Source organism: Scomber scombrus, chromosome 4 (genome assembly GCF_963691925.1).
Source record: "Scomber scombrus chromosome 4, fScoSco1.1, whole genome shotgun sequence".
Lineage (NCBI taxonomy): Eukaryota > Metazoa > Chordata > Actinopteri > Scombriformes > Scombridae > Scomber > Scomber scombrus.
Genome location: NC_084973.1, coordinates 23,592,337 through 23,614,422, shown reverse-complemented (window position 1 = coordinate 23,614,422; position 22,086 = coordinate 23,592,337). Strand labels below are relative to the sequence as shown.

Sequence of the window (22,086 nt, the reverse complement as noted above, 5' to 3'; positions counted from 1 at the left end):
AAAATGTGCTCGGTGTCTACACAAAGCAAAAGGCATCACCGGTCTTTATTTAATGTTTAAAGGTTGAGGTTTTCCAATATGATCTGAACCTTGCACACCTGTGTGTGTGTGTGGCTGCATATTTTTTTCCTTTTTGCCCACAAACCAAAACAAACTGTGAAATGATATAACTCTGCAGAGTTGTTTTGTAATCCAGTTAGTAAAAGTTCACAGTGGTTCATTAGAACAGCAACCTATTTTTCCCAGTCTGCTCTCATTTATTGGTTTTGAGGGAGATGTTATAAAATCTGTTTTGTCCTTGCCAACTTTCAAAGTAACTTCCTAATAAACTGCAAAAAAATCTGAGAAACTTTATTAGGTCAGATTTTGGCAACATTAATTAATCTTGCAGCATTTCCTAAATTTGCCTCACATCAAATGTCCTGCCACTGTTTTCATAGTTCGGCACAGTTATAGTGAAACACATTTGGGAATTGCTGAGTATAAATGACCTTTTTAAACAGTCACATTAGCTCACCTCAGTAAATGAATGGAGCAGTACAGAAAACAATGGGGCTCCTTTTGATAGTGACTGCTGGGAAACGGTGACAAATAAGCAGATATTACTCACAGGGGATTCCCACGTCGCTGAAAGTTCAGATGTGGCAGGCTGCCACAAATAAATGTTGGGGAAACACTGAGCAGTTTTCTTTCATCTCGACCAGGATGCATTTTTCACTGGCATATTGTTTACTCAGAATAAAAGGGAGTTTCAGCTTCTTGACTTGATAAGATAACAGCTGGGAAATAGTGTATTGTGTGGAGCTGGTTGGTTTTAATGTCCCACTGGAGCTCACAAAAAATGCAAAAATATACTTGTCAATGTCAATTTAGGGCTTTGAAAAAAAAAGTTCAAGCCTGACAGTAAGACACTGAGGTCCAATTATTCAAATAACAGACTCAGTTACTCAAGGATAACAAAAACACATTTGACTGTGGAGAAAAGAAAGGATTTGTGTCATGATAAATCAACCATTGTTTTCTATGTTCATCATTGTTAGCTTCTGGCTACTGCTATGTGTGCTGTATATTCACTGTATATTTTAAAATATGCCTTCATCAAAGAAATGTGATCCTGCATGTAAAAAGCATCACCATTACTGTATCATTATATTACTTATTAAGCAGTTTCTAGTAAATATTACTGTATGTGTCAATGGAGTTATTACTTCTGCAGTTTTCAGATACTGAAGCTCACAAATTTGTTTGTGCCACAACAATCACAAACCTAAAGCAGTAATTTTGAATATCAAATGGTCTTAGATTCTCACTTAAGATATGTCATGCTGTCAGAGTCTCCAATCCAGTGACGCAAGCAACACACAAATATCATTGCCTTGCATATTTGAGCACCAAAATGACACTATGATGCTATCGGCTCATTTTAAGGATAAGGATCTTTTTTTGGTATGCAATACAGTAACCAATTCAATGCGATAAATGTCTGAGTTTCATGTCTCTGTTCTGATCTCAGGGTCAGCAGCCTGGCAGCTAATCGCCTCCTTCCTCAGACTGCCCATCTCTGGAACTCACTGCATTGTTGGCGCCACCATCGGCTTCTCCATGGTGGCCATCGGCACGAAAGGCGTACAGTGGATGCAGCTCGTTAAGATTGGTGGGGGCAGAGAGTGTGTGTGTGTGTGTGTGTGTGTGTGTGTGTGTGTGTGTGTGTGTGTGTGTGTGTGTGTGTGTGTGTGTGTGTGTGTGTGTGTGTGTGTGTGTGTGTGTGTGTGTGTGTGTGTGTGTGTGTGTGTGTGTGTGTGTGTAAGATTGTCTTTTTTTTTTTTAATGTTTGTATCATTCATTATTTATTTTTAAATCTTAAGTGAAGTCTTCTAACACAAAATATCAGCTTCATGTTTTTGTAACAACAAAAATACACATTCCACAATGGAAAAGAAACATATTACATGATCTGCCTGCTTCTCAAAATAAGTAACATATACAGTTCTGCCACTCCTGACTGATGTGCCCAGCACTATATTAATCTATAATATGCATTTTAGTTGTAGCACTTATAGATGTTACTATGCACTTTGCTAATATGCTCTCAATAATTTTTCTTCATGTTTATTGTGTCATCTTGTTCTGTGTATTTTTTTGAGATGTGCCCTCTGCTGCATTTAAATTGTCCCACTGCGGATGAACTAGCTTCTTTGAATACTTTCATCAAAACACACGTGTACAGAACTCTGTTACTTATTACTTACATAATTGACCCTTTTTTTTTCTTTTAAATACATTTTATTTATGAGTTTTGCTTTTTCAACTTACCCTTTTTAACGGATAACTGGAAGGATGTAAATAAAATACCATCTAACTGATTTTAACAGCACAACTGCGATGGAATATGACTGTAAAGAAAGTTTTGGTCTCTACGTTATTAAACATGTTGTCAGCACAGATGGATCCCCAGAAGAATTTACACAGCAAGCAAACTCGTTTGGGAAGAGACGGAGATCAATTTCTTGTGCTTGGAGTCTCAGTAGACCAGAATCCATTGCAGCCACTGAACATATTTTAAGTAAAAGATAAAATGGTTCATTTTCAGCCAGAGAAAGTACCTTTTGAAAGTACCAGTTGCTTATTCTCTATACATATACAACACACAGCTGAATCTAATCTTTTCCCAAAAACTGAGAGATGGGTTAGGCTAAATGCTAACTGAGGTGATCAACCTACAGAAGAACAGCTAAGTAGTAAAAATTGGGAATGACAGAAAAGACAATTATGTCATAAACTTATAAAGCCTGCACATCATCAGCATGATGAATGATACTTTATCAGTGAGTTTTTTTGTTTATTATCTGCAAGTGAGTCTGTTGCTGTTCTGATAACATTTGTTCCTCCCTCTGCAGTGGCGTCATGGTTCATCTCCCCTCTGCTCTCTGGACTCATGTCTGGATGCCTCTTCTTTCTCATCAGACATGTCATCCTCAACAAGGTGGGCTTACATCACTGTACACTTACTCACCCTCCCACACAAACACAGACGTGCAGTTTCTCAAGGAAGGTTTTTGTTTGTATGGTATTATGAGTTTAATAACATTTTCTAAATATTTAAACTGTAATTTCTAAAGGAATAGTTCAACATTTTGGAAAAATACACGTATTTCCTAACTTGCAGGAAGTCAGATGAAAGGATTGGTACCACTTATATGTCTGTGTAATAAATATGAAACTGGAGCCAGCAGCTGTTTTCAGTTTAGCACAATGACTGGAAACAGGGGGAAACAGCTATCCTTGCTCTGTCCAAAGGTAACAAATTCACCTATCAGCTGTTCTAAAGCTCACTAATAAGGAAATGTTTATCTTGCTTTTTTGTGATGAATCCGAGAGGTGACTGCACCCAACCAGAGACAGGCCAACACATATACTACCCGCTTAAAGCACAACAAAGGAAATATAATGGTTTAAAATCTGGTTTCGGGAATACTAACCACTTAAAAATATTGTTTTATTCATTTAGTGAGTTATTGCTGGTGTGTGAGGGTTATAATTTTGATAATTTTATGGTGTGCAGTTGGACTTTATTTCGACATTTAAGACACTTCCAGGACGAGGGTGAATCATTAGTTCATGAGTTAAAATGCAGACACAGACACACATGTGTACACATAAACTTCAGCGCAGATAAAATCCATTTGATTTGGCAACACCTGCAGATCTGCATGTTACGTAACAGGCAATCTCTGGCAGACTAGGAAGAGGAAAGTGTTTTGGGTCGGGACTGCAGGGTCCGTCTAGAGCTGGGTCAGCGCAGGATGAGTTCATCTCAGTCCCTGCAGGCTGTCTGCATCATCTAAGAGGAATATTTGATCCTTCGGTCTTATCTAATGCTTACCTTTGGGCGCAAAAATATAATAAAAATGGTGGTTTACTTTGCAGATGTGACTTTTTTACCTTGTGAGGTCGATCGTGCTGCATATTGCACACTCCCCATAACAGTAAACCACAGATTTTGCAAGAATGAATTGTTTCACAGTTTTACATCATCACCTGTTTTAACAATTTACACACCTTGTAACCAACCGCAGCCGAACTTATGACCTCAGTATAAAGTTGTTGTGTTAGCATATGTTTAGTGCTGTTAAACTATGGCTAAAAAGCATACTAGAAAGCACGTAAAAAGGCTGACCTGTGATCAATCTGCAGAAACATTTGTTTTGTTTTTATTGTTGTTTCAGAGGTGAACTTACTGATCCATAAGTCTGATTACAGACTCTGACACATGATTTTTGTAACTTGTTTTGACACAAGAGGCGACTGCAATGATAGGTTGTGCATTTTTGTACTTAAAGGCAGCTTTCCTTGCCCAGAAGGATGTTTACTCAGAAAGCAGTTAAGTGTTTATTGTCTTCAGGGTGTGTCAGGGACACTTAGACAAAATATAGAGCTGCGGGCGATGGAAGGTTTGTCGTCACGCAGGAAATTAAAGGCAAGAGCCAGAAAAAACTGCGTTGAGATAGTTTTAAAACTTGTGTAGTGATGGTAAGACATAGTTGACATCAAATATCACAATGTAAATACAGTTCTTTCCACTATAGATGATTAGAACTGTAGCTAACAATTATTTTTATTAGCATTTTGTCCATGATAGTCAGAAAAAAGTTAGAAACAGCTGTTGCATTTCTTACAGAGCCCAAGGTGACATTTGGCAAAAATCTCACATATACTATTTACATTGATGTCTCTCAGTTATTCATTACATTAGACAGAACTCTTAATAACCTTTTTTCAACAATGTGGTCACACTATTACAAAGGCATTAAGCTAAAAGTTGCTGAGTAATGAATCATCACTGAGTCTTAAGTCTTGGCTCTTTTATCATCACACAGGAGGACTCTGTTCCCAACGGATTGCGAGCGCTGCCCCTCTTCTATGCCTCCACCATCGGGATCAACATGTTCTCCATCTTATACACTGGAGCCCCATGTAAGTGCTGCACAATGGTTAAGAGAGATATTGTCTCTGTTTATTTAGTCGGACACCTACATATGATCACATTCTCATCTTAGTCTAAACAGGAAATGTTGCCAATGTCATTTGCTGGCTCAAAATTCCTTTTGAAGGTGTGACAAAAGTATTGTATTGTAACAAGCTGAAACTGCTTGCAAGATGTTATTTTCTTATGTGTGTGTGTTCATTGATTGCAGTGCTCGGGATAGAGATGCTGCCGGTATGGGCCATCTTTCTCATCACTTTAGCTGGGTCGATAGTCTGTGCAGGTCTGGTTTGGTTTTTCGTCTGTCCCTGGATGAGGAGGAAAATAGCAAGTAAGTATCTGTGTGTGTGTTTGTGTTTGTGTGTGAGTATCTCGTCTTTCTCACGCCATGTGAAAGCCCAACACTCTGACCCGGGCCCAACAACAAGACTCTGCTTGCACACTCTGTGCTCTGACACCAAACAACGGATGCCAGTAGATGTGGTTTCTCTTTGGCCTCTGCCAAAGCCACTAAAGCCACCAAGAAAACTCTGTGAACTCTGTGTAGTACTCCAGTTGCTTTGCTGAAGACATCTAGATTTTCGGGCCGCTTGGCCTGATGTCACAGAGGAAGATCATAGCCTGCAGTGTAAAAAGCTTTCAGATCAAGGTAAAGAATTGTTTCCCTAATTGAAAAAAAAGCCTGCAGCGAAGCAGACAGCGCCATAAAACACACAACATTAAATAAAAGAGATGAAAAGGGCAGTAGCTGAAATATCTGGGAGCAGTGGACATCTCAAGGCAGCCAGTGTCTTAAATTCAAACAACTTAATGTCATGCAGGATAAATTCAATCTGTTTGTACAGTCTAAAGACGAGGCTACAAACTAGAGCCTCTACTAGAGTCTTTGATTTTTTTCCAAGATGTTTTATAAGTCTGAGAGGCCAGTTGTATTTCTTATTGTAAGTTGATAGAGGTTAATGAGAAACTATTTTCATTGGATTTGTAGACCTTAAAGAAAATAAAGAATTGCTATTAATAAAGTAATGATTTCCAAGTTAAGGCTTAAAATAGAACGATTATTTACTCTTTCCTTCAACCCTTCACATGAATGAGCTGTGTTGACCTTTCACTTAGCATGTCATGACTTCTGCATGCCTGGGGGGATTAAAGGTGATGTTATCGCTCCTAATCTGGATATTACTGCATCCATTAAAATGAAACCAGCCACGACTGAGTTTATTTATGTGTTTGTACTGTGGGTTGAGGGGCGGAGGGCATCAGGTCTGTCAGCACTGGGATTAGTTTGCTTTGGATCAGCTGATGGCCGTGCTTGTGTTTGTGCTGTTTGTGGAATGTTGCAGCGTAGTTTTCTCTTTTTCTGACTCGATTCTAGACTGTTTCTTGCTTTAATTTAATTTAAGTGCTAAGTAGTAACACAGTTTCAATAAAAACATCCGTGAAAATTACACCCTACTGATGTAAATTGCACAAAAATTTCGTCTTTATGCCAAATTTGTGACTCGCTTGTGAATAAGCACTACCATTATACAGGTAGTACAACGAAATAAGAGGCAGTCTATCTTCTATCTAAATCTATCTTTTCTACACATATTGTATATATTTGATCACTTGGACACATTTTTATCTGGTGGTGATATTTTGTCTTTCCTCTTGAGTAAACCTTCCATCCCTCACTCTCCTGCAGGTCGTCTAAAGAAGGAGCAAGCTTTGTCCAGGATCTCTGATGAGAGCCTGGACAAGATCCCTGAAGAGGAGGAAGAGAGTCCCGTCTTTAAAGAGCTGCCAGGAGCAAAGGGCACAGATGAAGCAGTGTTACCACTCACGGGTGGCAGCAGTGAACGGGCCACTCGCGACTTTAGTGGAGAGCTCACAAACCTGTCTAATGGAGGCTCCATCCTGCCAAATGGCAGGGTCTATGGTAAAACTGGATTTATTTTAATTTTTTTAAAGGCACCACTGATTTAAGATGTGACATGAGTACATAAAACAATTAGAACAACTGGAAACTGGAGGTCTGTTGCCGTATGATTTTGCCCTTTAAGAGGTCGAGATATTTTGAAGAAACAAAAACTAGGGCTTAGCAAAACAAGAACATTCATTTTGATTGAAAAAGCTTTTATGAGCATTTATGAGTTGCAACAACTTTTTCAAGTTAACAGCATCAAAATTAAACAAACAGCACAACTCTCCAATCTAACATCTTGCTTTCATTACAGTAATATGTGGGTCAGTTTCTGCTCTCTATGACATTACAATTAATATAAAATACACAAGACATCAGTACAACAAGAAACATCATTTTTTCACATAGTACAATATCTAATCTTCATCCAGCCAAGGATTAAAAAAAGACGCAATTTCCATTTTCAAGTACAAAATACAGTGTTTCTGTACTTTTATACTTTTTCATTTCTATAAAATTTATTGCAACTGGATATTGCTTTAAAAAAAGGTTTTATACTCCCCTTCTACACATATCTTCATCTTCTTCCCTACAGGCCGGACCCACTCAATGACCAATGGCTGCCTCAAGTCCCCCATCTCTAATGGCAGCTTCAGCTTTGACGGCCACATGCGCAGTGATGGCCAGGTGTACCACACAGTGCACAAGGACTCAGGTCTGTATAAAGATCTGCTTCATAAAATCCACTTGGGCCGCATGGATGATAACGACCGCTCAGGCTCCAACTCGGGCCCGCCTGACAACAATTACCGCCTGCTGCGCCGCAACAACAGCTATACCTGCTACACAGCGGCGATATGCGGCATGCCTGTCCAACCGCTCATACGCACAGAGTCACGCGATGACAGTGAAAAGCTGGTAGGAGAGGGAGGCGGCAGGAGTAACAGCGTGTCTTACACCAAGAAGCGGGTACGCTACGATAGCTACTCATCGTACTGTAACGCTGTGGCCGAGGCCGAGATTGAGGCTGAGGAGGGTGGAGTGGAGATGAAGCTGGCCACAGAAATGGAGGGGGTGGATGAAGAAGGAGCTCCTGCACCAGTGCCTCTGGACGACTTGGCTGAGGAGGATCACGAGGAGAAGGACAGTCCTCAGGTGTTCCTGCTGTTCCACTTCCTGCAGATTCTAACTGCCTGCTTCGGCTCCTTCGCCCACGGAGGCAACGATGTCAGGTGCTGCCTCCTGCTGCTCACATGACATATAGCATCCCATATAGTATATTTCCCCAGTACATGATAATGTATGAAGTAATTGCTTAATCTCTTTGCCTGATTAAATATACAATAGTAATGTTTCTGCAACAAAAAAACTGAGAAATGACCTTTAATCTGCTGCTTTGATATCATTTTGTCTTAGAAGCTGAGTCTAACGTAGACACTCACTGAGTATTTATCAGTTTTTTCACCTTTGCAGTAATGCCATCGGGCCTCTGGTGGCGCTGTGGATGATCTATGACCAGGGCGGTGTGATGCAGGACGCTGCCACTCCTATCTGGCTGCTGTTTTACGGCGGTATAGGCATCTGTGCTGGCCTGTGGGTGTGGGGCCGCCGTGTCATCCAGACCATGGGCAAGGACCTGACTCCCATCACCCCCTCAAGGTGAGAAAGCCTCCATACAGGAGATTGGGTGGCAGAATGCGTGCCTGTGTGTAGAAGAGGGTTGGGTGTGTATGTAGGAGACAGAAAGAGATCATTTGTGGCAGTGATGAACAATCCTACATGCAAAAAGCCTCGAGATGCCGACACACAAGTCCATCCTGTGCAACAGCTTTGTCGGTAAGTATTTGTGTACACACAACTATGTTAGAATGAACACTCACAATGTCTGTTATACATCTGTGAAATGTCATTGCACAAGAAATCTCTGTTCAGCTGATGTTCACTGAGACAAAACTGAACCGTGACTATGCTGACAGTAATATGCATGACCCAATGCCAGCATAGTCCCTGCACTGTCGTCTCAGGTGCTCTGTATTTACAGTAAACTTGTCAAACCAATCTGTGGTGTCTCAAACATGTCCCGAGATTAACCAAACAGCGCTGTGGCTGCAGGCAAAAGCATTTACAATACAGGCAACATGCAGATTCAATGTTGTATTTTTAGCATCTGTGAAGTCCAGTTTTATTTATATTTTTGAGACTGATTTCATTTAAAAATGCTTCCTTTTACTGTAAAGATGTGTTAGAATAGACATGGTCGAAGTATTTTTTTTAGGGTTTATGAAGTACACCACTAATTGGAAGGCTTTTATCTGTGAGTTAAAAATCTTTAAGCGTAACAATATCTTCCTTCCCTCACATACTTTGTTTCTAGAGATGAATAATTTTATTGAACAAAGTAATGATCATTTAAGCAATCATCATGCAGTCCTACATGAAATTAAACTGTCAGAAATATGTCATCACTGTTTTGGAATACGAAATCTACTGTAATAATTGTCTATCTGTAGTGGCTCTTTGCATAGGGAATGGGGCGCTCAATTTTTTCCTTAAGCTCTTTGACTTATTACATAACAATTATGAATAAATGAATAGTCTCTTGGACTACAACGCAAAGCCCCGGGGTTCAGAACCTAAGCAGCAGACTTATCCTCCACCACTAACTGCTGTTCATCTGTGCTTGACATCGATCTCTATCTTTGCCTTGCTGTCCTATCGTCTTCTCGTGTGTGTGTGTGTGTGTGTGTGTGTGTGTGTGTGTGTGTGTGTGTGTGTGTGTGTGTGTGTGTGTGTGTGTGTGTGTGTGTGTGTGTGTGTGTGTGTGTGTGTGTGTGTGTGTGTGTGTGTGTGTGTGTGTGTGTGTGTGTGTGTGTGTGTGTGTACCTCAGGGATGTTTGTGTGTATCGTGTCAGCTCAACAAAGCCAAGCTCTTTGCCTGCAGGTCACTGTGTGGTGAATGTACTGTATGTGTGCGTGTATGCATGCATATTAAGTGTAATTGGTCCAGTTTTTCGTGTGTGTGCGTGCGCCTGGCAGGAACATCACACAGGGTTGCAGGAAGTTGTTTGGCATTCTGGGCAAAGACAAGTAGAGCAGGAGGGGTGAGGGAGGGGCGAGGGAGGGGCAAAGCCACAGTGGGAACTCTGGCCTCTCTTCTCCCACCGCATGGAGAGAAGCCAGCCTGACTCCTTCCCCTATTTCCTTTTCGTCCTCCTCCTTTTCTTTCATATCTCTTAATGTCTTCGCCAGTAAATCTCTATTTTTGTGGTTAACCCTCACTTCTTATTTTCCTCTCCTCACTGCATCTTTTTGTCCTGTTTTTTTATAGACGTCTCACCTCTAAATCTTTCTATTTTCCACGTAGTTCCACAATCGTTCTCACGGTCACTCCATCTAATTATTTTCCCCTTTTTCTTCATTTCTCTTCTTACTTTGGCCCTTTTCCCACTGTGTGCCTCCTTTCTTTTCTTAAGCTCCCTCTTCCCTTCACCAGCTTAGTCTTTTCGCCAGGACTCAAAGACAAATTTGCTCTGGTTCACTGTTGTAAAGGCTCTCTTTCCTCTAGTGTCTGTTTCCCTGCATCAATCTGACAAAGAGGTCTGTGTGGGAGCAGGAACAGGAAAGTGTGTAGGTGTAGTTGTGTGTCTTTAGTGGCTCCACATATGTTTGAGCAGACACTGTGAGCTCTTCAATGGTGATGGATATCACAGCATTAAAAACAGGTTTTAAACTAGAAACGTGGATTTTCATCATTCTGACTGGCTCCCTTGTTGAACCACCACAGACTGCTGCAGGTTTACTGGCCTCACTAAGCTTCACCATTGGGACACGTAGAAACACAAACAGTTCCAGTCTGTCTGTGATGAGCTGATTGTGTGTGGGACACTTATATAATCTGCCCGCCACACAAATGTTCCACCTTGCAGACACTGGAGTTGGAACCAGTCGTGTCTGCCTCTGGACTGTGTTGGTGATAAAATAAGCAGCCATCAGAAAGACATTCGCAACTTCTTTGAAAATCACGTGCTTTACTTTCATCGTGTTTCGGGTAACAGTTACAGACAGAGCAGATATCACAGTTCTGTAAAAATAAGACTGGACTCACACTTAAGACAGGCATTCATTTACAGATTGGCTTCAGTAAAATTATTAAAGCACATGCTGACAGGAGCACGTCATCACCCTGCTGTGAAAGAGATTTGCCGTCGCTGTTCACAAATGCTGCAACGGCAGCTCAAGCAACGTGCATATTTAGTCGTTCTGGCCAATTCAATTTCAATGCGCCTGTCACCACAACTCTACTTGAGTCTTGCTGAAAGTTTCACCAGTTGCTGAAAGTTTCACCAGTTGCTTAAAGTGACGGTGATGAAATAAGAACCAAATAATGTTTTGGTTTCATGTTTTTCTCGTCCCACTCATCCAGTTTCTCTATTTCTCACTCTCTCCATCTCATCTTGTCTTCTTCCAGTGTGCCTACTGGTGTGGCTTAAACGTGTTAATAGTGTAATGAATGTTCACACTCTCACGACCCCCTGTGTGTGTGTGTGTGTGTGTGTGTGTGTGTGTGTGTGTGTGTGTGTGTGTGTGTGTGTGTGTGTGTGTGTGTGTGTGTGTGTGTGTGTGTGTGTGTGTGTGTGTGTGTGTGTGTGTGTGTGTGTGAAATGTTGTTTGTATTATGTGTGTGTGTGTGAAAGATTGTCTTTTTTTTTTTTTTTTTACTTTATTGTGTGTGTTAATCATGATTTAAAGAGCTTGTTGTATGAAATGCTGTTGTGGAACATGGTCAGACGGTGCCATCAGCAGCACATCCCAGGCATTACAATGAAGGATTTCTCTTTGCTCCCCCTCCTCCTTTCCCCTCCCTCCTCCACAGTGGATTCACTATTGAACTGGCTTCTGCAGTCACAGTCGTGTTGGCTTCCAATATCGGAATCCCTGTCAGTACCACACACTGCAAGGTATGACCGAGTGGCCCCTCAAGCCGGCCTCTCAACTTCCCCACAGGCATCCCTAGGGGACAGGGAGTTCACACTGACTCCCAGGGCGCCAGGGCATGAATCACCAGTGTACACTAGGAGTACCCAAAGCTGTCTTATAAACAAATCATTCCAGTTTTTCGTCCAAATTTCTATTAGGCCTTTGTCTTTTATTATAAGGACGTCCTCAGAAAGTTAGTTGCATCATAGATGGGGTTTTCTTTTGTTTGTTTTTTTGTAATTCCAATTATTCCAATTTTGGTTTTATTTTCATAGATTATATTGTTATTTTGTTCATGAGGACATGCTAATCGAAGTCATTGCGGAGATCTAAACAACATAGCTGCAACAAAGTCAGAACATACAACCAGTAAGATAATATAAGATAAGAGAATATAAGATAAGATAAACAGGTTATAAACGTGAGCTAACCCAGATAATCTAAACAACCAGCTGCACTTGTTGACGATAATCCATTTTTGCACAATGAAACTGTGTGTGTGCACCGCTACAGCAAACAGGGTGAGTCAAAGTTGGGCCAGGAAATTTTAAAGTGACTTGGTGTTCACAACAGACATTTTTGGGTAATAATTTCACTGTTTGCTTCTGTTTACACTGCCGTCATAGTGAAAGCAGCAGTTTCAGTCCTCTGTACATGTCTACAAAGGAAACGTTCAAGCACTGTCACCCATGTTTTGGCAGCACTCAGAGAACACAGTCATTGTAGTTAAGCTTGTAAAACAGAAAAAAATAGAAGTGTAAAAATATGGTTACAATGTGAGTGAAAGGAAACACTGCTTGTGTAGACAGCTGTACTGATAAAAATAGACGCATGTCTGTTTCATCAGATAATGCAGCTGAAAACGCCTCCTGTGTAGACAGGCTTTAGAATGGGGGTTTGTTTAAAAATTATAGAACTGTATTACAGCTCATCTTTCTTTCCCTTTTGGACCTTTTCTAAAGGTCTGCTCTGTGCTCCCAGATTTCAGAAATTAAAGGTACTGAGGCAATGAAATGTAGAAACAGCAATGTGGCAACAAAGGTAGGGAAGAATAAGCCTGTAAGCTAGCATGGAGGTAAACCATGTAAGTTTCAAATTCTTACAAAAATCAGCTCTTCAAATTTTATATGATCTGTTCTGATCTGATATTTCTTAGGCCTCAAAGATACACACAATTCATTTTGAGCAGTGATGCAAACAGCTTTCATTGTTTATATATATATAAAACAAAAAAAAAGGTTAGTACAAACGTATTATTACTAATGGAAATTATGGTAAAAGCTATAACAATAAGACCCATATTGTAGTAAGGTGTAATGATCCTTAACTTTTTGGCATATTGCAACATGTTACAATCATCATTTATCTTCACATTGCATGAAAAGACAGTCGGACTATTTGAGTCGTGTCCAGCCCGCTGCAGGCAGCCCCAGGCAGCAGTGTGCAGCCCCTGTCCCCTGTTCTTTACAGGAACATCGGATCCAGGCTGGAAGACATAGCAGACCCCTCCAGCCCTGCCCTCTCCTCCATCAACATGTTGTCTCATCCTGTGTTTCATTTCCACCAACTCTCTTCCATTTTGCCCTCTCAGCACTGGCATGGTTTCGTGTGTGGGTCCTCCACCCTCCTGTGCTTGGCTGCAAGCAGGCTACCCTGCACCACCAGTCTCCCCCCGCCCAGCCCCAACCCAACCCACCTGTCACGACTTGTTTTCCACTTTCTTACCTCTCCCTCTTTCTCCATCTTTCTCTCTGTGTCTCTCCACTCATCTGTCTTCACAGCGGATTTTGCATTGAAGTAATGAGTGCGCTAACAGTGCTTGTTGCATCAAATGTGGGCATCCCAATAAGCTCCACCCACTGCAAGGTATTGGAGTCATTGGTAGTGAAGCTGTGTTAGAAGAGCCCACTTCCATTGCTTCACCTGTAGCTGTCAATCACCAAAGCCAATCACAACTCCCGAAGTTGCACTTTTGACCTCGTTCAGTTTTCCTCGTGCAGAAAAACTTCCAAATCTGATCTCGCCTTTTTGATAAGGAAGAAAATCTGATAACATTTGATGCAAGTTTATTTAATATAAAGCCACATTTCACAAGATTATAGCAACTGAACTATACCTTGTAAATACAGAGTGGCTCATGAGACGTTACTGTATTGTCCGAAGATGTTTTATTGATTGTTTTGTAGCCAGAAATATGTCTATATATTCACATACTCATTTTCTTAACATTAGTACAAAGTACCACATTAGTAATTGTTTGATAGAATATAGTTTTAATGGAGGGAAAGTCAAACTTGAGCTTGTGTTCCTGCAACATTAGGAAAGTGAATTAATTTTTTTATTCTCTTTTTTTTTCTTTAAATATGTCATCTTATTAACAATGGTAATGTCAGTGAAATAAGTCAAATCAAAGGATAAAATTTCACCTCTTAAGAGCTTCATCAGTCAAAAGTCTTGCTAACATTTAAACCTTTTTAAAAATGTAGATCAATGGTTAAAACAATCTGCCGAAGGGAAACTGCACAAGACTCAAAACTGGTATTAAATTTTTGATGATCACTCGTCAAAAACATCAACATCGCCATCCATACATTATTTTTCCTGTCTCACCTCCAAATACCCTCCCCTCTTCTCTAAAATCTTGGATAATCTCCACTGCTATGCAAAAATGCTAAATCTACTCATGGTTAGAGGTAAATACTGTAACTGTGGTGATGATTTGATTGATTTAATGATTGTGTCTGGGGGATCTGCAGAGGTTGTTGGTCGAAATAAAAATAAAAAAACCTTTTTAGAGCAGTTAAAGTTACTGTTTAACTGTTTTCCATTTTAAGACAGTTTTGCCTATATTTGCAAGAAACCAATGTAAAAGAGAAACTGAAAATGCTCAGTGCTCATTAGGTTTTGAGAAAGTAGCCAACAACATCTGTTAGCATCCCCCAGATGGCTGTGAAAGAGTGTATGTATGTATGTGTGTCTGTGAGAAAGGTGATGGGCATCCATTTGGTTTTCCTAGGCTCACTCAGATGCTTTTTTCTCACATGTATGGAGGTTAAACTGAATTGATGCCCGGCCCTGGTGTGTGTGGCTCTGTGGTGGGATTATGTACAGCGACTGGTTGTTTCAAAAGCTCTGCAGGCCATTAGCAGCACAAACACTGAGGTCGCATTCAGTTCAGGCTTTGTCACTGCATGCCTGAAATACTACAAATGGCCGTAAACAAATGTCTTGGCCACAAAGTTGAGATATTCTTCAACACGAGTAGATTGCTTTTAGCATTGTGTTAAAATCCAAATCTAGAAGAGTCTGAGAAATTTCAAAGTTCACAGTGAGACTCGACCTGCCTGATCACCACACTTAACGATATGTTGAAGTCTGAAGGAGGAAAGTCTTATGTTTCTCTGGCCGTATAAAAGCAGGCAGATACAGAAACCAGTCGCTGTGCATGTTGGTCCTGTGACTTTGGAGCTGCCACTCCAACACACTGAGGTGATAGAAATGTGATTACGTGTCTTCTCCAAAAATGTATTTTCACTTAGTGTTATTCTGGTTTGGTCTTGAATAAAGGTGAGTGAAGATTGGATTGGTGGAAGTCTGGCACGAGCAGAAATGACTAAAACTTCTTTTTAAACTCAAAATTATCTCTTTGTTGAGATTTTAAGCCTGTTCAGATTAATTTATCAGTTTTTTGATAAACCAGAGCTGCTAATTTCAGACTTTCACATAAATATTTTTACTTGTTAGTGTAAACATCTTTAATCAGCTTGCTCTAACTAACAGACATTTTGGACTAAGCTGATGTTGAAGAGCTGAGTTCAGGCTTTTTTTCTTCACTTTACTAAACTCCCTGAACGGCAAATTCAGGGGCAAAAAACATACTAAATAGTTTCAAGCACTCCCAAAAGCAATATCATTGATCTGCTGTCAGGTCCATTAGAGCTTGGGATAAATAATGGCTAAACTGGGCAAGTAAACAGAAGCATGGAAAAAGGAGAACACAAAATGATCCATTGTGGTTGTCATAAAGAAATCCTGAACAAGCTGCAGCTCTCCAGAGTTTTGTTTTTACTTTGACAGTTGAAATGTTTGTTCTGCTCTGCGGCTGATTGTTTCCTCTCCTTCCCCCTGGCTGCGGCCTCCAGGTGGGCTCAGTCGTGGCCGTGGGTTGGATCCGTTCCAAGAAAGCGGTGGACTGGCGCCTCTTCAGGAACATCTTCCTGGCTTGGTTCGTGACTGTGCCCGTGGCCGGCCTGTTCAGTGCTGCCGTCATGGCCCTGTTCGTCTACGGCATCCTGCCCTATGTGTGAGGGCTCACGGCTGGGAGGGAAAGCAGAGGAGGAAGAGAGAGAAAGATAGAGAGAGAGGGAAACTTGGGTAAAAATCATAGCTCGAGTGTCAGGGGTTGCAGATAAAGGAAAATAGAGAGGAGGAAAGGGCAAAGGTGACGACGAAGAGGAGCAAACAGAGAGGAAAGTAGCTGCAGAGGTTTACAGATGGACTTGGTTGTACTGTGGATGTGAGGAGGGTTGGTTCACATGCTGCCTGGCTCTGCAGTCCAGAAATCTTTTTGACTCATTTGAGTTTCTGATCGGTTTTTATTTATTCTTTTTTTGTGTGTGTGTGCATAAGAAAGAAAGCGTGTAACCAACGTTTTCACAATACGATTCAATCTGCTGTACATAAGAGAACAGGAGGGAGACTTTAACAAGAATTTTGGTTGTTGGAGAATTAGCGGCAGTCATTTTCTGAGTTTCTTCATTAAAAATAAAAAAGACTTCAAAAAATACAAACAGATCACAACTAAAAATGGCATCAAAAAAGTTCATTCTCACACCTAAACAGACAAATATGCCTGCGGTGAAGCTATTATCCTCCTGCCTGCAATCCCGGGTAGCATAGTTGGTCAAATGCTTATTATTATTATTATTATTATTATTGTTCCAAAATGCCAGAAAAAAACCCTGTACATATTGTTATATCAGATTGAGTGTGATTTGTTGTATTGCGGCTTGCTTTAAAGTTAAAAAAAAAGAAGAAAAGATGTGCGTGTGTTCAACCAACCCGTCCATCATCTCACTTTTAACATGTTAGCCAGGTACAACTGGGGCCAATGGAAAGGACGCCTCAGAGAGGGGTGGTGGGACTGTCACTCTTTTTATTTTCCACATGATACCATAGAAACCTGATTTACTAAAGAGTTGATTTTTGTCAAGAGCTCCTGTATGTTTTTAGAGATGGATCTCATATTTTTTAATGATGTATTATACTGTAATTTGTACTGTAAATACTGCCCTTAAAGAGTTGGGGATGGGAGGGGTGGGGTGTTTTTTTTGTTTTTGTTTGTTTGTTTTTTAAATATCATTGGGTGGGGGCCTCTTCACCTCTTCATGATGTCATTTACTGTATATACAGTATGTTTCATCCCAGAGGCTCACAGTAGAGTACCCATACATACACTCATGAACACACACACACACACACACTTACAGGCTGCTGTTTTTCTGAAGTTGGCAGAAATAGTATTTTGATTGGAAATAAACAAATATTACCTGTAACAACAGAGAAAACCGCCACTAGCTGATGATCCTAAGGAGATAGTCAGTAAATTCAAGAGAGGTTGCTCTTTTTGAGAGCAGCGCCATGCCAAAGTAATCTTGTCGCCATATCAACATGCCAACTTCAATGTAGGATAATGAGGTTTAGGTGCAGCAGAAGCCAAAACACTACAACTGAAACATTCACACTAAGGTCCGATAAAGTGTTCACATATCTTCATCTATATGCCTTTTTTTTCATACGTTAAGCTCAGTTACTGGAGTCATTTCCTCATGTTGAAGGCTCCCTGCCAATGAAGGACCTCTACACTGTCCAATGTTCAGTTCAGCTGGCATGTCTTAGTCGAGAATGTATCTTTCTCTGTAGCCCTGAACCTCAGTCTCATAACTGTCCCTCATGTGACAAATCTGAGGTGTCTGTCTCAAGATGCCTCCATAAGTTGAAGCCTTGTCATGCCAGACAGTGATTACTGTGTCATATCAAACTAAAATGAGACAAATTTGTATTATAACTCAGCTAGTTATGCAGAGGTGGCAAATAAGCCGCACGTGTAGCTCCTCAAAATGAGCCGGTATTGTTTTAAGTACAGACGCATGAAGTCTATTGATCACCTGTGTTTCAGTCTAAGTGCTAAGGGGGTTAACTAGATATCATAGGGTGAAGTTGAGGGCTAAATCGAAGCCTGATGAGGGTTTTGAGGCCACTCGCGTCATGAAAATATCACAAGGCTCTTGTAATAGGATCATTATGTCTGAAAGAGATGGTATTAGGGGGGATAGTACTGATCATCACCAGCTTTTTAACAGGGTCGTCTGACCTGTAGATGAACAAAGTCTAAAGCTTTTTTTATTTGAACAAACTCAATGCCAGGTGTTGCAAGATCTTTTTTTGTTCTTGTGGTGTGTTTCCTAATTTCTTTTTTTTTTCTCATGAACAAATCTATGCTTAAGTAGCCACTTGCCTTGTAACATTGTGTTTTATTTTGTGCAGATACAGTAAATAATTAAGTACTGTGGTGTTTACATCGTAACCATGTTGTAGAGTATCTGAAAAAAAACAGTTGCCTAATGATGCCAATGAAAGACAAACTATTAACCGTGAATTTTTAAGTGCAAGTAAAGAAAAAAAAAACCTAAAGTGTCTAGAGAGAGAGAAAGAGCGAGAGCAAGTGTGCGTGCGCTGACTTGTTTTTTGGGTTTTTTTGTTGTAGTAGTAGTGCTAATCATGATCCCTGTCACTTTACACTGCTACTACAATGCGTTAACACTACATGTATGGGTGCAATTCAGTAATGATGAGAATAACTAGAGAAATTTCATCAAGACTATATATTTTTCTACCATATCTGAGTTTTAACCTGGGTGAGCTTCCAGACACTTTGGAGGACATGCTGTGGGTTGTTTGGGAAATTGGCAAACTGGCACTAGTTGTTATAAGACCATGATCACAGCAACACTGAAGAATGATCTTATTACAGGTCGTCTTGCCTCCTTGGTGCCATGCGCCACACTTCCTTGAAGCCCAGCGTGTCCCTCTAACATGTAGATTGACGTGTCGCTTGCCAATAGATCAGATTTTTAAATTACCATTTTTATTTTTGAATTTTAGATGAAAACACTTTGTAATTTTGTTTCCCTACTGCTTTAATCATGAGCTGTGAGAGCAGGACGGCATCTTGCTAAAACCAGGACGACAGCTCACTGAAGGCGAAATCTAGAAGCAAAATCTTTTTTTCGTAGGTGAGAAATTTTAAATCGTAAACTGTTAACTGATAACTGGACTGTGAGGACATTTGTTTCCTTGTTTTGGCAGGTGACCACTCTTGAAGCTCATACCCTTTTCATCTGTGGGTTGCACAGGGGGCTGCACAGAGCTGGTGTGTTCAAATTCTCTTAGTGGTCTTGTCAAAGTAAAGGAACCTGGAGGGGGGGAAAAAAATACAATTTAAAGACATTTTATGATACACCAGAAAGTCTGGCCTTGTTTCCCAATACATCGAAGATCTGGAGCATGTAAAGGATCACATTTCCTTTAAACCAACTGCTAACATCTAACAACAAAACATTTGTCACCATTTTACTGAATGACCATTATAATGATGAAGAATTAATGAATAGTATTTCAGCCTTTTAAAAAGTCGAGGGCTCGTAGAACAAAGACGAGCCTTCAGATTTTGATCTTTGCTGGATCCATATGACCACACTTCAGATATCTGGGAGAGGAAAAAGCATCACCAGACACTGCAGGCCCACTTTGTAACACACACTTGTCATTTTTTGTTGTTTTTCCATGCATTCTCAATCCTGATAGGCCAAAAGGGATGCACTGCTCAAGATGGGGAGGGAAAGTGAAAATCGCCCTCTGGTGGCAGCGTTAAAGCATCTTTTGAAAAAAAAAAAAGGCTTTGCAAAACTTAATTTAAAGCAATTTTCATCATTTAGCCAGGCTAATTGGTTAAAAATTAAAACAGTGATGCTATTTAGATGTTAAAGCTGGAGTGCGTGACTTTGACATATAAATGAACATCTGTTATATTCAAGCCCTTGGTAAACAAGTTCATACGATACAGATTAAATCCATCACCACCATATAAATCTCTGTATTTCAGAGTTTATAGAGTTTTTAAATCTGCAGTCTGTGGCGACATTCCCACACTATACACTGGTAGTGATGCTACTAATGTCAGCCAGCAATGACTGTTCTGACGAAGATACCCGAGGGCCGACCACCCATTAAGACGGGTCGAGATGCCAAACATTATTTAATTTCCCCTCGGCAAATCTAACGCGCCAGGCTAGAAGATGTTGTAATTTTCAGAGTAGGACTGTTAATGTCACTTTATCAAGTGTTTTTTTTTTTTTCAGGCAAGAAAGTAGCCATTTAGATTCCCAATATGTGCTCAGTTTATCCAAATAACGAGTGATCTTAGAAGCAGATTGAGAAAATGTGTTTTCAGGGCCTTTAAATGAGTCAATCCTTATTTAGTCTATTCATTTGATCAATTGTAATCCTTTAATTCGAGTAACCGAAGCTAATTTACAATAATCTGTTGTGTGTACGCAGCCACTAGACGGCGCAGTTGGACACTTTCCCTCCCTGTAGAGAGAGGCAGCGTTTTAGACCAGTCCATATCAACTGATCAGTATAAATCAATGAGTGGTGTAATTGCCATTGAGGGAGTAACTGTGCTTCTACTGCAGTATAACTGTTTTATAACCTTTTCGTTGAGAGAAACTAGAGAAACAGAATGTGCCATTTTCTTCTCCCTGAATGTGCAATACGAGCTGTTTTTTTTCTCGTGAAGGTGCGACTACACGTTGCTATCGATCTGTGGTCGTGTAGCTCCACCCGCCCCGGTTTAATAGCACCCTCTCCTGTTTTGTGTGGAACTACCACCCGCCTCACACAAGCAGATGGGGGAGGGGGGTATTCAGTTCAGACCTTCATCTGGATGTGGCGTGCAGTCTCTAGTTTTCTGGTCTGTTTTGTAATAGAATGTGCTCCTTGGCTGGCCTGCAGGCTTTACAGCTCTGTGTTGTCTTTTTACTGTTTACTGCTATTTAACTGTTCAGTCCTTCAAAAAGTTAAAAAAAAAAATAGATAAATAAATGGATTTTAAAAAATCAAAAGAAACTTGTAGCCTGCTTCTACAAAACCTTAAAACTCTTCTGATTTGCATATATCGTACTGTAATGTTTTATTTAAGATTTTAGTGAAAAAATGTCTGCATTAAACTAAATTATGGGAATTAAAATTACAAAGAATACCTTAAAAATCACTGAGTTGTGTGTTTTATTTCTGAAATGATGTGCATGAGAAACCATTTTTTTGTCCTGTTTGGTGTGAAATATTCCCTGTAATTTTTATTTGAGTTTTTTTAACTAGATAATCTAATTTCTAAATCATCCACATATTCTTAAAGTGCCATGCAACCTGTTCAGCTTTCAAAATATTTACAATTAACTTTATTTTTGACTTTGTGACTAAATGATTGTGTCCTAAAACATTAAATGTCACGGTTGTCTCTACTCATTTCCCCCCTGAGTTTATATACATTTGGTTTCCTGCAGCAACTGACCTCTTAAAAGACTGAATGAATCTGCCAAATCTTTTCAGGCTGCTGTTATTTGGGGTTTTGCGCTCAGATAATAATTCAGCCACTTGGCACAAATTGCACTTTTACGTTCCCAGCACTGTGGCCGTCTGTGCTGGGTTTAATTTAAGGAGTCTCTACAGTAACGCTGAAAAATGCTGGTTTGATGCTGGCACACAAATAGTGACACCACTTAACATTCAATGGGATAATGGTTTCCATTTCTTGTTGGTTAAATCAGTAACCAACGAGAAATGGAAACCATTGATTTCCCACAGTCAGGGGTCTGCAAATTCGCTTGTTCATGCTTTATTAGAGACATTTGTTGATTGGATTCAGGAAAGTGATTTCTGTATTTGTGGTTATTGTGTTCATTTTAATGGACAACAGGCAGCTGGGAGAAAGTGTGGATCCTGTAAGCTGTTAAAGGTCTGATAAGGGCAAAACAAAACAAAACTGCAAACTGTTTAAATCAGGGATTACGCTCCATGTCCACTTAACCCAAGCTTGAGGTTTATAATGGCTTCTGAAAACTTTAAAGTATCTCAGCATTTTTTAAATTTTCCCTGT

General features: G+C 40.2%; 1 protein-coding gene across 3 annotated transcripts in view; it reads left to right on the top strand.

Moving 5' to 3' along the window:
- slc20a2 (solute carrier family 20 member 2) overlaps nt 1–21,120 on the top strand; it is a 49,126-nt gene extending 28,006 nt beyond the window's left edge. For 2 of the 3 annotated variants that reach the window (XM_062418316.1, XM_062418317.1), the window contains 9 exons: nt 1,514–1,654; nt 2,898–2,983; nt 4,878–4,974; nt 5,196–5,315; nt 6,672–6,905; nt 7,486–8,122; nt 8,364–8,549; nt 11,764–11,848; nt 16,010–21,120. In XM_062418316.1, the coding sequence (XP_062274300.1) occupies nt 1,514–1,654; nt 2,898–2,983; nt 4,878–4,974; nt 5,196–5,315; nt 6,672–6,905; nt 7,486–8,122; nt 8,364–8,549; nt 11,764–11,848; nt 16,010–16,174 (1,751 nt within the window). In that variant the 3' untranslated portion in view covers nt 16,175–21,120. The remainder of the gene's footprint in view (nt 1–1,513; nt 1,655–2,897; nt 2,984–4,877; nt 4,975–5,195; nt 5,316–6,671; nt 6,906–7,485; nt 8,123–8,363; nt 8,550–11,763; nt 11,849–16,009) is intronic. The other variant, XM_062418318.1, reaches the window with a different exon arrangement.
- Nucleotides 21,121–22,086: the final 966 nt, after the last annotated feature.